At 44.8% G+C, this 14,559-nt stretch overlaps 1 protein-coding gene across 1 annotated transcript in view; it reads left to right on the top strand.

Annotated features, from left to right (window-relative positions):
* The first annotated feature begins 625 nt into the window (after nucleotides 1-625).
* The window catches only part of LONP2 (lon peptidase 2, peroxisomal), a 73,992-nt gene continuing 60,058 nt past the window's right edge, over nucleotides 626-14,559 (top strand). The window contains exons 1-7 of the mRNA XM_019535763.1: nucleotides 626-901; nucleotides 1,024-1,258; nucleotides 5,823-5,954; nucleotides 7,057-7,179; nucleotides 8,442-8,605; nucleotides 11,563-11,657; nucleotides 12,514-12,772. Coding sequence (XP_019391308.1) covers nucleotides 669-901; nucleotides 1,024-1,258; nucleotides 5,823-5,954; nucleotides 7,057-7,179; nucleotides 8,442-8,605; nucleotides 11,563-11,657; nucleotides 12,514-12,772 — 1,241 coding nt within the window. The 5' untranslated portion in view covers nucleotides 626-668. The remainder of the gene's footprint in view (nucleotides 902-1,023; nucleotides 1,259-5,822; nucleotides 5,955-7,056; nucleotides 7,180-8,441; nucleotides 8,606-11,562; nucleotides 11,658-12,513; nucleotides 12,773-14,559) is intronic.

Below are 14,559 nucleotides of genomic sequence, written 5' to 3'. Positions count from 1 at the left end.
TCCCTAGCTTGCTCCTGCAGCCTTAAAGCTGAGGGCATGCAAGACTCTGGGGCATCTAAACTCCAAGCCTCCAGGCTTGGCCTGCAACTAGGACTCCTACCAAAGGTTCTGGAAACATCTGAATCCCCAGAGCGGGGTGGAGGATGTTTGCTGGTAGTACCACCCCCTGTGGTTCTGGACTGACTCATGGATTTGGAATTTGTTTTGGCTAATTTGGCTTGGAATATAGAAAATTTAATTAATAAAAAAAACACCCAAAAGTTGATTAAGACTTGGGCTTTGCCTAGGCTGCACCAATGAGCTGCCCCAAAAAGGGCACGTGTGCCCAAAAGCTTGCAAAGAAAGATTTTTTTTTTTTTGATTTCTTATTTGTTCTGAGAAAAGGTATCATCTCTGGAATGAGAGTTTTAGAATTCTGCATTGTTTTTAGTCTCAGACCAGCACGGCTCCAAAAAGCATCCTTAAAAACGATCGTGCATTTGACCAGCTTTGCTAGGACTGATCGCGCATTACACATGGGCTGAAACGCTGCTACCGGTCACGTGACCCCTCCTCAAGCAGCCCGCAGGGGCAGCGGCGGCCGGCAGGGGGCGCGGCGAGGCGGATTGTCCCGGTCGGCGGCCCGTAGCGGGCGCGGCTGACAGTGGCCGGCCAGGCGGGGCACCGCCATGGCGTCCAGCAGCGCTATCCAGATCCCGAGCCGCTTGCCGCTGCTGCTCACGCACGAGGGCGTGCTGCTGCCCGGCTCCACTATGCGCACCAGCGTGGACTCGCCGCGCAACATGCAGCTGGTGCGCAGCCGCCTGCTCAAGGGCACGTCGCTGAAGAGCACCATCATCGGTGTCATCCCCAACACCAGCGACCCGGCCAGCGACGGCGACGACCTGCCCTCCCTGCACAGGTGGGGCCCGGCCCGGCGGTTCCTGGGCGGCGGAGCGCGGGGCTGCCGCTCGGTGCGGCGGGATGGGAGCGGGTGGGTCCGGGGGGGAGCCGCGCCGGTGCCTGACTTGCTGCCCCCCCCAGGATCGGGACGGCGGCGCTGGCCGTGCAGGTGGTTGGCAGCAACTGGCCCAAGCCGCACTACACGCTGCTGGTCACTGGCCTCTGCCGCTTCCAGATCCTGCAGCTGCTGAAGGAGAAGCCGTACCCAGTGGCTGAGGTGGAGCAGCTGGACCGGCTGGAGGACTTCACCCGCCGGCCCCAGGCCGAGGAGGACCTGGGCGAGCTGTCGGAGCAGTTCTACAAGTACGCCGTGCAGGTCAGCCGCCTTCGCCTGGGCCAGGCTGGACTGGGGGGTCTCCTCTAGCTGTGGGTGCTGCTGTTTGCTTCCTGGCCCTGCTGCAGAGGTTTTTGAATGTTCCCTGAACTGGGGCCATGGCTTGTTGCGTTCCCGGAACTGGCTGTGGGATCCAGGTGTCCTTGGCCAAGCAGGTATTTCCAGCCAGCTGGTGCTTTCCCGTTGCTGCCTATCTTGTGTGGTCAGCATGTGGGTGAGGGAGCTCTGCTGAACTAGTGGGTTTGGGTAGGTCGGAGGTGGGAGGAAGTAGCCTAGTGGCACATTTGTAAGGCAAAAGGGAATGTGGAAACCAAAAGTAGAAACGGCTTAGCAGGATATGGCTCCTGTCTAGATTCCCCCATTTGACTTTCTCAGTTTGTAAGTAAAAGCTTCCCTTTCTTCTGTCTTCAAAGCTCCTCTGGCTCCAAGGGTTTGTCTGTGAGGCAAAAGGCAGCACAGTCGAGATCCTCTGGGCTAGAGCAGTACTGAAAAAGGCCAGGCATAGTGGTTTGAATCTTTTTTCATTTGTGGACCCCAAAACATTTTGAATGGAGGTGAACACCCCTTTGAATTGTAACCGTGGGTATTTACATACTTTTGAGTGGTTATAGTCATCTTTCGCAGACCCCTTAGACATAGTCTGTGGATCCCCAGGGGTCTCTGGAGCATGGGTTGTAAACCACTGGCCTGTTAGCTCACATGTAGGAGTGCACTAATGCAGCTATGTTGTGTCTATTTCCAAAACCATCACTGAGCTTGGTATGACTGAATGGTATGGCTTTGTGCCACAAAAACTAAATATTTGAGAGAGGACATTTCCATCTAGCTTGGTTTAGCTTTGTCCTGCACTGCATCAAGCTGTGTAGACATACCCTAAGAGTCAAGCTGAGTTCTTTGATCTCCTTGTGTGATGGCAGTAATGCTGGATCTGCAGAGCAAACTACGCCTCTGGTTGTGACCATATGATCCCATTGTCTTCAAATTACTGCAACATTGCAAACCCACTGAAAGGCCTAATTTGTATCCCTGCTGGTAGTATTTATATTGGGGGTGGGGGGATGGGGTGCAAAATGATGGATCTGGCCAGTGGCCGGACTCTGTTTTTCAGCAGCCCTTGCCTGGGTTGCTGAGGCTGGTTTCCATGGAGACCCCAGGAGCTGTGGGGCTGTGACAGTGCACGGTTGGGGTTTGCATGGAGATCAGCCCCAGCACCACTGGCAGGGCATGCAGCTGGGCAGGGAGCTGCTCCAGGGCTAAGGCTCTGCAGTGGTGACAGCATAGTCTGGAGCCAGGGCAGAGCTGTGATCTGTTGCTTGCATGCCCGTGCTTGGGACATGCAGGCAGTAGATATCTGCTCTGTCCCAGTTCTGGACCACACTGTCACCACTGCAAGTTTCCAGCTCCAGAACAGCTTCCCTGCCCAGTTGTGCACTCTGCCACCGCTGCTGGGGCTGGTCTTCATGGAAACCCTGGCCCCAGGGTGTTATAGCTCCCCTACTCTTGGGGTCTTCATGGAAACTGGCTGCAGTGATACAGGAAGGGGCTGCTGGGGAATGGAGTCCCACATGAGCCTGATTCAGCCCATGGGCTGGACTTTGCCCACCTTTGATTTATGTGGTCATATTTTAACTTCACTTTTGTGAACGCTGAGGAAATAGCCATTGAGGGATTTGAATAGAGTGAGTGGTGGAGCATGACAAGTTCTGATAAAAGGTGAGAAGTCATCCTGAGTAGATTTTCTGAATGAGAAAACTAAAAAGACTTTGACCCACAAAGTAACCAAATGGGGTATTAGAATTTTTCACAGAATTAGATAGAAGACAAAGGCTTAACTTTGTCTCCCAGCTTTTGCAGTGTCCCTGTAAGGTGCATTGGAAATGCTGTTTGAAATAATTCTGCCTCTGCTGCAAATAGAAGAATTGTTGTGGGTGTGTGTTCCTTTTCAGTAGTGAGTCTGGATTTAGACATTTAAGTCTGGTAGGTAGATACCAGGCCTGCTTTGAAAGACATTTTTTACATGTGCCATGCTTTGTGAACTTTGCCTCAAGCACTGCTAAACAAATATATGTTGGAGCAGGCCTGTTGACCCTGTTATTCCCCTGGTTCTTTCTCATAATGGTGTGTGATAGCTCCTTCAGATCATTCTGTAACAGTATTGAGTGGCTAACATAGGAGTGTTCTGTTGACTCCGTTCTCCTGGGCTTGTAGGGTGAAGAAACTGAGGCTTACCCCAATTGAGACCACCTTTCAGTCCTCCAGACGCATAGTATTGAAAGTATTTTCAGGTTGATTAATTGCTTTCTGTGGTATATGTCATTGTAATGTAATCTGTGACTGTCCAGCTGGTGGTCCATTTGAGGCCCCCAGGCTCCTGCCCAACTGCCACTCCAGTCATTGCACTTGTGGCAGTGGCCAGGTTGCCAGGCTGCCTTCCTCTGGCTTCTGCTTTCTGCCTCTGCTCCTGAGGGCAAAGCAGCACAGTGGGGAGGGGCCAGGCTGTGCGAAACAATCATTGTTTCATTTTGACATATGTTTCGCCATTTTGAAGGGACAGTGTTTCGATGTTTGGTTTCATTTCAAAGCACTGTCCGGTTTCATTTCATTGAAACTGTTTTGTTGTTTTGATGTGTTGTAACATTTCTCCTATAGGCTATAATGGGGAATCATGAAAATGCCTAAAACTTTGTTATTTCTTCCCTGATTTGGATTTAAATTGCAGGGATAGTAGCCCCTTCTGAGGGCACGAAGCCTGCCAAGTTTCAAGGAGATAGGTGCAGAGGTTTCTCGGAAACTTCAAAAAGCAAAACTCGTGACACTTGCTGGCAGCAGCAGCCTCCTGTCATCTGGCGTAGATCTGGGGGCCCACACCCCCGGGAGGCCTGTGGGGCTGTGCCAGACTCCTCCCGGGGATGCAGGCCCCTGGATCTACGCCAGATGACAGGAGGCTGCTGCTGCTGCTTGAGACAGCGCTGGGCACAGCTTGCACCCAGTACCAGGGAAGACTGATGTTAATTCTGGCCCCAGGCAGCAACAGTAGCCTCCTGTCATCCGGCCTGGTGTTGGGAGGCAGGGGAGAGCCAGAGCTGCACTCCGAGTGGCTTTGCAGCCCCATGGAGCTCAGCACAGCAGTGGAAGATGGAGCACAGCCCTGGCTCTGCCCGCCTCCTGGCGCTGGGCTGAGCTCCATGGGGTTGGCAGAGCCGATCCAAGCACAGCCCTGGTTCTGCCCGCCTCCGGGCTGCACTCCACGTGGCTGTGGAGCCCTGGTTCTCCCCTGCCTCCTGCCACCGGGCTGCTTCGACACTTGAAAGGTTTCGAAACTTTCAAAATGTTTCAAGTACCCTCATTCAGTTTCAAAGCTATTTCAAATCTTTTTGTTTCATTTTGATTTCTTTGTTTTAAGCTTGAAACGCATTGAAACAGCTTTGAAATGAAACAGTGAAATTTCGCACAGCCTTGCTGCATGTGTGGTAGAAGGATGCTGGGCTGCTTGCTCAGGTGGGCTGCCTGCACAATGTGGGTGGCAGGGAGAGGTGTGGGGATGCTGTGCATGAGTTAGGGAGGGCTGGGATGTGTATGACATGGGAGGGAGCAGGGCCAGATTGTGTGGGGGTGGAGGATGTGTAGTTTGTTTGGATTGTGCATGTGGCAAGGGGGAAGCTAGTCTGGGTTGTGCACACAGCAGGGATAGAAGGGAGAGGGAGAGGGAGAGGGAGCGAGCTGGCCTGGGCTGTACATGCAGTGGGTGGGAAGCAGGACTAGGGCTGGGGTGGTTGAGGGGGGAGTGTCTCCTGAGGTGTGGGGCTTCCAGATCTCCATCAGGCACTTTGTCCAGCCCTCAGCTGCTGAGAAGGACAACCCACCTTCAGCTGAAGATAAAAAATGGAAAACTGATGAATTGAAGACAGGAGTAAGGACAAAAACATTTGAAAGGAAGGATGTAGCTCATTGACTGATGAGACTGTTCTGTGATATGTACCGCACTTTCAAATATTAGAGAAATAATAACTGTTTTTGGTAACCTATAGAACCATATTTTAGGGGAAAATTGGTTCAGTTCAGATGCAAGTAAAAATCTATTTTTGCTCAGTCCCCAAGCTATATTGAAATTCTGTTTCTCAAAAAGGGTGTACAAATTCAAAGGAGTTGTTCTTTTTACACATCATTGGATCAGAAAAATCTTCTACAATGTGAATGGAAAACTTTTTTGCCTCCTTCCTTTTCCTTTTAACAAAAAAATCAGGATTGTAGAAATCTTTGGACACTGATACTGTTTTAACATTGGTTTCAAAGAAGGGAAAAAACTCAAAAGTTTTGACTGGCCTTGGAATGAAAATGAGTATATCTTGGGGGTTTTTTGGACTGTAAAGAAGTTATTTTGCTAGGTGATAAAAACTTTTCCTCTTAGAGATGCAATTATATCTTAATCGTCTTTTTTTTTAATATTTACGTAAGTGAAGTCTGAACGCCTTTTTTTCTCCCATCAAATAGACATGTGAAGGAAAATACTGATGGTTGGGATTTTTTTTTTTTGTTTTTCTTACAGTTGGTTGAGATGTTGGATATGTCTGTCCCTGCAGTTGCTAAGCTGAGACGACTTTTAGACAATTTGCCTAGAGAAGCTTTGCCTGATATACTGACTTCGATCATTCGCACAACCAACCAAGAGAAGCTTCAGGTATTGCCTTCTTAATGTGCAAGGAGGGGGTTAAGGATTTGGTACTTGTGTTTTAATGCATTATTAGATAACTTCAGAATAACACTTACTTGACTTAGATGACTATAGTGCCTCCACCATTAGCTGTTCGGCTGTTGGTGTAAATCTCTGGGGTTTTTTTCCTTTTCTAAATTATTTGTCGCTTGCTTGGCAGGAAACCACAGTAAGTTTCATTTGCCTAATAACAGATTCTTTGTCTAAATGTCGTGATTAATATGAACAGATTTGGAATTCGGTATAAAAAGTGAAGGGGTGTGTGTGTGTATGTGTATATATGTATACATACACAAGTATAGGAAAAATCAGGGACAGAAGTTGGGGATTGCGGGATTACTGGAGGAGATCATCCTACAGATTTCTCAGATGGCTGGGTTGTACCATCAAGCTTAATTGAGAAATGAATCCTGCAGGGGACACACCTAGAATAAAGAGGTGCATTTAGAAAAAGAAGTAGGCTTAGACTAGCTTTTAATTTCCTAGCTCCTTAACAGCAGTACCATTTCTGAGGGTATTAGATGCCAGTCCTGCAATATTATACATACTTCAAACCTTTATCAAATACCTGAGAAGCTCAGTAATGAATGCTATATACAAATGGCTAGTGAAAACTAGCCATTATGGCCCCCAGATTTCTCCACCCTTACTCTGCAAAATTCTATTAAGGCAAGTGCATTTCTCTGCCAGTAAAGCAAAGCAAGGTATTACATATTCATTAATCTTGATTAGAAAGAGGGCTATTTCTGTTTTCAAAGGTTTCCTTTGATTCTCATATTTAGTCTATTTTCTTTCAGTTCTTGGGTTGGAATATTTCCAGTTGCCTTTGCTCTGGTTTAACATCAAATGCAAACCCTGAAGTCATTTCACATACCGCGTGTTCCATTCTTCTGTTAATGGGCACTCTTGCAGGTTTTGTTTTTGTTTTTTGGAAAGTGCCTGCCCTGACTCCGATCAAATGTATTAGTAATCCAAAGGAAATCTGCAAGTTACTGTTTGCTGGGAATTAAACTTTAAATGATACAGGGAAATGCTGCTAACTATTTTCATTTTTATTCCATGCTTTTAGATTTTGGATGCTGTTAGCTTGGAGGAACGATTCAAGATGACTATACCATTGCTTGTTCGACAGATTGAAGGTCTGAAGCTGCTTCAGAAAACCAGAAAACCCAAACAGGATGATGATAAAAGGGTAACAGACCTCTAAATACAGGATTTTCAAATGTAATAATGTCAGGTCATTTTTCAAAAGTGGCCTCCAAAAATTGAACCTGCAGTTATTCATGTTTAATCTGTGGAAGTAATTTTACATACTCGTATGAACATCTGACTTACATAATATACAGAAATTGGCAATTTTTAATGGTTTTCTAGATGGATAAATAAAATATTGTAACATTTGTTATGCTTTTCACTTTTTGACATCCATTACAAATACAAATTGACAGCAAAGGTATTAATTCTTTTGTAAATTCTTTTTGCATATTGAGTGTTATCCCATGCACAAATTAAAAGTGAGAAATTTGAATAGAGCTTTCAAGTTCACACTGAAGATTTTTTCAGAATATGGTCTGTTAGGTTTCAGTGTTAGAATTAAAATTTGTAATGGTTTATCCATGAAGGAAATAGAGATCTATAGGTTGCCAAAACATGATAATCTGATCACATCACAAGATTTGGTATATATGCAGCCATGTATATTTGCTAATGATGAGTAATTACTTTCAGGGGAAGTAGAGGGTGAAGGGGGTCAAACCAGAGTTTGCAAGCTGCATGGAGGTGCAGGTTAAATGTGGCTCCTTAAAAACACAGGGTTTTCTTCTCTAATTACTTCTCTTTCTTGTTTACCTGTTTCTTATTTCTTGGGTTTGATTTTTCTTCAACTCTTATTCTAAGACATTTTACAACAAATTATTATTTTAGCTGGGACTCTATGAGCCTGTCTACATGTCACCGTGCTTTAGTACTTAGCTGGCAATTGCATGTGGACCTGCATGATCGCTACTTCGCTGTAGTGCGCCGCTATGTCACTGTAGGGCGATGTGTAGACGCACCTTCTGTACACCTCTTTGATTCTGGGACATGTACTTCTTGAAAGTTTTGTGTCATGTCCTACTTTATACTAACTGTATAGGTCAGACCTTTGTAATTACTATAGAATGTACTACAGAGATTTTAAAAGCATTTTTAACAGTACCTTCAGATTTCTTTCTTGTCATCTAGAATCTTAGTGTACTTTGTAGATAGATTCAAAAGGACCTGTCTGCTCATTTTAATAGATGCTCTTACATATTGGATAAGTTTATGAATTGTATTCAGATCTGATCTTATTCATAACATGGATCAAATAACTTCTTGCAGTAGTTTATGCTTCTTTCTCTTGACCTCAATTTATAGTATACTTTTTGAAAAAGATACTGAAGTGCAACTGTGTACGTCTCTTCTGCTTCTTAGGTTGTAGCTATTCGTCCTATTAGAAGACTCAATCACATTCCAGGTGCTGCAGAGGAAGAGGAGGAAGAGGAAGATCATGATGATGTTGTCATGCTAGAAAAGAAAATTAGAACATCCAGTATGTCAGAGCAAGCTCTTAAAGTATGTCTAAAAGAAATGAAGAGGTAGGTGATAAGGCCTCTAAAATACCACCTTTTTCAATTGATTAATTTACTGTAAGACTTAAATTAGCTAGTCTTGCCATATACTTCTTTTTCTTGATGTTATTTTTTGCTAATTATTTTGACAAATAGTTGTTTTTATGCCTGGTATTTCATCTCTTTAGAGTGCCTACAATTAAGAAAGCACGTGATGTTTAGAAATGGGTATAACATTACAGTACAAACATTAAGCCTCCTTATACGTCTGAAAATGGATAACATGCTCGGTCTTTAAATATATAGTAGGGAAAGTTTGACCTTTCTGGCACCATGATACAAAATACGTCTGTAACCTAAACAATCTGAATAGCTAAAAGGTTTAAAATAAAAGGGATGAACGCTATCATGAAATTAGTGTTGATCGCATGACGCAGGTTCTGCTGGATGACAGAAAATGTTGCTTTCCTTTATTTAAAAAAAAAAAAAAGCATTTTTGGTTAATAATAACCACAAAAAGGCTTGTTGGAGAGACAATAGTCATGATCATGTAATGAGAGCATCAGAATGTGTATTTGCAAGAGGGCCAAATTATGAGTTCAAAGATCATTTTAATTTTGTTATTTGCTTTCCCTCATAGCCACTTACTTTCTAACTCTACCTGCCATGCTGCAGCCAACTCCGTCTTCTCCTCCCCCCATCACTATAAACACCCCAGTTGCCTAGGCTGGAGGCTGTTCAAGAGGTCTGTGGGGGTGGTATATATATGATCTGGTTAAATAAGAGTTGTTACTGGATGGAGTGAGGATGGAACGTCTGCGGCTGTGAGCTGTTAAAATTGAATCTTCTGCTGAGTATTGGCAAGCTGTAGTCTTCAGAGGCTTAGAACTTGGCCAGTTTTGGGTAGGTTCTCATGAAGATGACAAAAGATACATTCCTGACATGGTCTTATGAGTTCCAGTAGTGTATTAACCATCAGGTCAAACTGAGACCTAGTTGTTTTTCTCTGTATTGAAATTACCAAAATAGAAATAAAGTGAGAAATTTTAGAGGTATATTTCAAGGGAATTAAATCTCTGCTGCCTCCTTGCATTTACACTTTTTGTACAGACTCGTAAGCAAAAAGAGGTACAGGAAACCCTTGTTATTCGCGATCTCTGGATTTGTGGATTCAAATATTTGTGGTGGGGGGTAGAGCCAGGAGGTGGGTGGAGAGCAAGTGCTGGGGATGTGGAGGGAGGTGGTGGCATCTTCTCCCCTGGAGGCAGCCGCAACAGCGCTCAGGTGTGGGAAAGGGTTGGTCCCCAGGCGCTGCAGGGGAACCCTGGGGATGGAGAGGGAGGCGGCGGCAGTGGCATCTTCTCCGCAGCCTGAGGCAGCTATGGCAGTGCTCGGAGCAGCCACAGCGGCACTCAGGGTGGGGGGTCAGTCCCCAGGCACTGTGGGAGAGCCCTGCGAAAAATGGGGAGAAGGGGGAGAGTCGGGGGCAGCTGTGGGGTCTGACAGGGAGTTCTGTCAGTACTCGCAGATTTCGCCATTTGCAGGGATCTCTGGAACGTATCCCCCCGCGAATGGCGAGGGTCTCCTGTACACATAATCTGGTCATTGGAGGCCCAAGTGCTGGTTTGCGCACAGTCTTCTATAACTAATACAGGGAACTAACACCAGCTTCTGGAAGAAATTATTCAACACAATGAGCAGTGAAGCAATGGAAGGGCTGTCAGGAAATACTCCAAGGCATTACCATTGCAGTTATTAAAAAACAAATCCAAGATGGGTATGATATAGGAAGGTCTTAAATGAAGACTAAAGTGTCATATTCTTTCAAGTGAATCATGTAAAATAATACGTGAAGAGCTAATGATCCAGTTTGATTTAGGAAAGTGCTTTAGGGGTCGTGTGCACATGTTATATGCAGCATGTGAAACTTGCATACCTACATGAGTGAGACAAATCTGATATAAAGAGGTTAGCCTTATTTATATATATATATATTTTTTAAGAAATTATAATTAGGGGTGCACCAATAAAGATTTTCTTGATTGATACCGATAGCCGATTATTAACCAGCCAAATTGGCTGATACCGATCCAATAACTGATTTACGGGAATGTAGCTGGATAGCATACAGAGCAGCTCCCTGCAGGTAAGTCTGGAGGGGAACAGATGTGGGGGAGGGAAGGAGTGTGGGGGTGGGGGCAGATCAAGGTCCCCACAGTGAGGGAGGGAGTGGGGCTGGGGCAGGGGCAGGGGGTGCTGTCCAGCGAGGTTGGTGAGCAGGCAGCAAGGCAGAGATTGGGGCAGAGCCATGGGGATCAGTGTCCCAGTGCTTAAAATTGGCAGCAGCAGAGACTAAACTAGAGCTTGTCCAATGAGCTTTAGTTCAAGTGCTAGATAGCATACACAGCACCCCTGCCCTGGCCCTGGGTCCCGTGTACTGCCCTGGCTGGGCAGTGCCCCCATCCCCAGCCTCTGCCCCTGCCACACTCCCTCCCTCATTGTAGGGGCCTTGATCTGACCGCCCCCACCAGCGCACCTTCCCCTCTACAGACTTACTTGCAGGGTGCTGTTCTCCACGCTGCCTGACTGCATTCTGAGCCACGTGCATGCATGTGGGGCCCTGGCCAGAAGGTATATTGTATTTATCGGTGGCATTATCGGCTACACTGGCCAAAAAAATCCAATAGCCAATAATATTAATTTTTCTTTTATCGGTGCTGATCCAATATGCATCCAGTATATTGCTGCACCTTTAATTATAAGCCATGTCATTTTCATGTTAAGAATGGATGCTGCTATTTTATGCTAATTATGCACATGCTCTTTTAATTCAGTGATTTACAATCTTAAAAATGAGTAGGGCATTGTTTCATAGCATTAACATTTTCAGTGTAGTAGGGAATGCTGTGGACTTAAGTGTGCCAGGAATGGACCTTTGTAACAGGGAAGGAAATCTCATCTTGAGCTTAAATCTAAATTTTTAGATTAAAGAAGATGCCTCAATCAATGCCAGAATATGCTTTGACCAGGAATTATTTAGAACTGATGGTGGAACTTCCGTGGAACAAAAGTACAAAAGGTGAGTGCATTTTAGCCTTCTTTGATACTTCTTATGTGTTATGCCGAAATTCCAGGAGAAGTCTGTCATTTGACATTTGCTGTATGTACTTGGGTCTGGCTCTTGAAGTTTTGTCTGGCAGCAAAAACTGCCTTGATGTGCTAATTTGATGTTTGGTTCTTCCTGATTGAAAGATTATCTTTTAGTCAAGCAGTCTGGATGATATTAATGGAGTTAGTTTGCTATCTTCCCCTGACCCCACTTGTAGGGATTGGGTTCTGTATTCTGCACCAGCTCCACATGCTGGGATTGGGACCCCATATTGCCTCTGCCTGGTGCCACTTGCAGATCAAGATTCCACCCAGCCCTGCATGCCAGGATCAGGCCCCACACTGCTATGCATGCCTGATCTAGCCCAATCTGTGAACCTTTTTAGGCCATCAAAAGCAATCTTTTGGGGAAGGTTAGAAGGAGGAAACACTATCCTTTTTTCTGTTAGGATTTGCTACAAGAATGGTGATCTATATGAAATCACCACCAGTGCTAATTTCCAATCAGTGCTAGCAGAGTAGTTATAAACCAATGTATGCCTGTTGTTCACCCACATGAGATTCTAAAACTCTGGCAAGGGGGTAAGAAAAAAAAAACTATATAGTCAAGTCATACAGGCTAAGGAAGAGAGAGATGTACTTAATTAGTAGTGGTTTGAATATTGTGCCGTCAGTCTTGGAGGTTGCTTTCTTTTGGTGGGTGCTTCTAGGGACACTTAAGATTTTGCCATTCACATACAATAGTAAACATTGTCTGCCATATAGAAATAGTTATGTTTTCATTTAAAAGAAAATATGCTGATATCCTTATTATTGGTGTATCATAGACCGGCTGGATATTCGTGCAGCCAGAATTCTTCTGGATAATGACCATTATGCCATGGAGAAATTGAAGAAGAGAGTATTGGAGTATTTAGCTGTCAGGCAACTGAAAAACAACCTAAAGGGACCCATTCTTTGCTTTGTGGGTCCCCCCGGAGTTGGTAAAACTAGCGTGGGAAGATCTATTGCAAAGACTCTGGGTCGAGAGTTCCACAGGATTGCCTTAGGAGGAGTATGCGACCAGTCAGACATTCGAGGCCACAGGTATCTTTATCCTCCTTCTGCGCTTAAAGTTTTCCACTGTATATTCTGATACTTCTTTTATCTTTAGTGTAATTAATGCTTCTAAAAACACTAGTTGTGACATGAATGTTAGAGAAAGGAAATAATAATACTGAAGGATGTTTAATATTAAGAGTGACTGGGCTTTTTAACCTTATCTGCTGCTGCTCTTTGTTTTAGTGGTAGAGTATATAATGTGTAGAAACCTACTTAATGTGCAATTTTGTGGATTTCGTGGAAGCTGTGAAATTTGGGCATTGTCCACAAGATCTGCAAAATAACCCGCCCCCCAAAAGAACACGTACTAAAAATAACATGCTGGCTCCCCAGTGTGTCAGCAGTCCACATGGCCACTGTGGCTCAGCTTTGCAGCCTGCTGGGGGGAAGTGGGAAGCTGCCAGTGCAAAGGGGAGCAGCCAAGATGGCAGCCCTGCCTTTTCTGCCTCCCCCCCGCCCCTCACTGCTGATTGGCTGAGAGGGCAGCCAGTCACATCACCCTGCCCCTCTCCACCAATCAGTAGCAAGGGTCTGGCCACGTAACAGACTGTTCTCTCGACCAATCAGTGGTGAGTGGCAGGGCCACCAGGACCCCTTGGCCAGTCAGCGGTGAGAGGTGGGCTCGCTGTGAAAAGGCTGTAAAATCGGCTCTGGGCTTGCAAAATCCCCTTTCACTCAGTGCAATTTAGGTAGCTCCCTAAGAATCTGTTGATCTGAAACTCTTACAGGCTTGAAGATAGTGGAAAAGGTTCTTTGCCTAATCATGGCCAGTATATGTCACGTGGAGGAGAAGGGGACAGTTCTGAAAATTCTGTTATCCAGGATGAAATTCAGTGCATTTCCAAAGGGTATAAAGCGAAAAATGTTCTGATAATCAACAAAGATTATTCTTTAGTTGATTTGTTACCCGTTATCCCAGGACACTTTCTCATAAGGTATGGAGGGAGTTCTCACATCACTGTTATTAGGAGGAAATGAAGATAGAAAATCCAAAGCAACAGAATAGTGGGGTGTTCTTCTCCCAGTGGGATGGCTACTTCCATCTCCTGTGTTTAGGCAGCTTGAAACTGAACTTCAAGAGAAACTGTCATGCATACAGTTATTCTTTTTGGGTGGCTCTGATTCTTCTCTCCATTAATATTTTTATTAATTGAAATACCAGATGAACACCAACTGATTTTTATTAGTCAGGTCTATAAGGATGCACACCTCATCCAGTGAAGCCAATGCTTAACTGATGCTGGGGAAAAAGGGAATTTGGCTATTGCTGTAACATTTGTGGAATTGGAAATATTTTGTTTTCAGTATCATTAGCTTTATTTCAGCAAGACTTTATTCAGTGGTTCATTTTGAATTTGAAGAATCCAAAAGAACTGATTTTTTTTTTGATTTTTTTTTTTAAATGTGAACAAGAATCCTTTCCATCTTATTTCTTAATAAATGTTGACTGTATTTAATGTTTTCCCTTTAGTTTATGTAAATTACCTATTCACTTCTTACCAGTTTCTTCACCTTGAGGCATAACACTTTTCCCAGCGTTTGGTAGTAGCTGTAGTTACTGATGGCTTTCATGTTTACTGCATTTAGAGAAGAACAGAAACAACGTCTGCACAAGTAAAATACAGTAAAAAGACCTGAAATATAAGGCATACTAGTCGGCCTTGGATAGCTGTGTTAGCAGATCCTACAAAGGATGGAGGACGGGATTCGCCTCCAAGGAGGATTATTCTGCACTGGTCCGGTCCTGCAGGGAGCAAACCAGGAAAGCCAAG

Source organism: Crocodylus porosus, unplaced genomic scaffold, assembly GCF_001723895.1.
Source record: "Crocodylus porosus isolate Cpor-Errol unplaced genomic scaffold, CroPor_comp1, whole genome shotgun sequence".
Lineage (NCBI taxonomy): Eukaryota > Metazoa > Chordata > Crocodylia > Crocodylidae > Crocodylus > Crocodylus porosus.
Note: the sequence above shows the minus strand (reverse complement) of the source record. Positions and strands in the feature narration are given on the sequence as shown.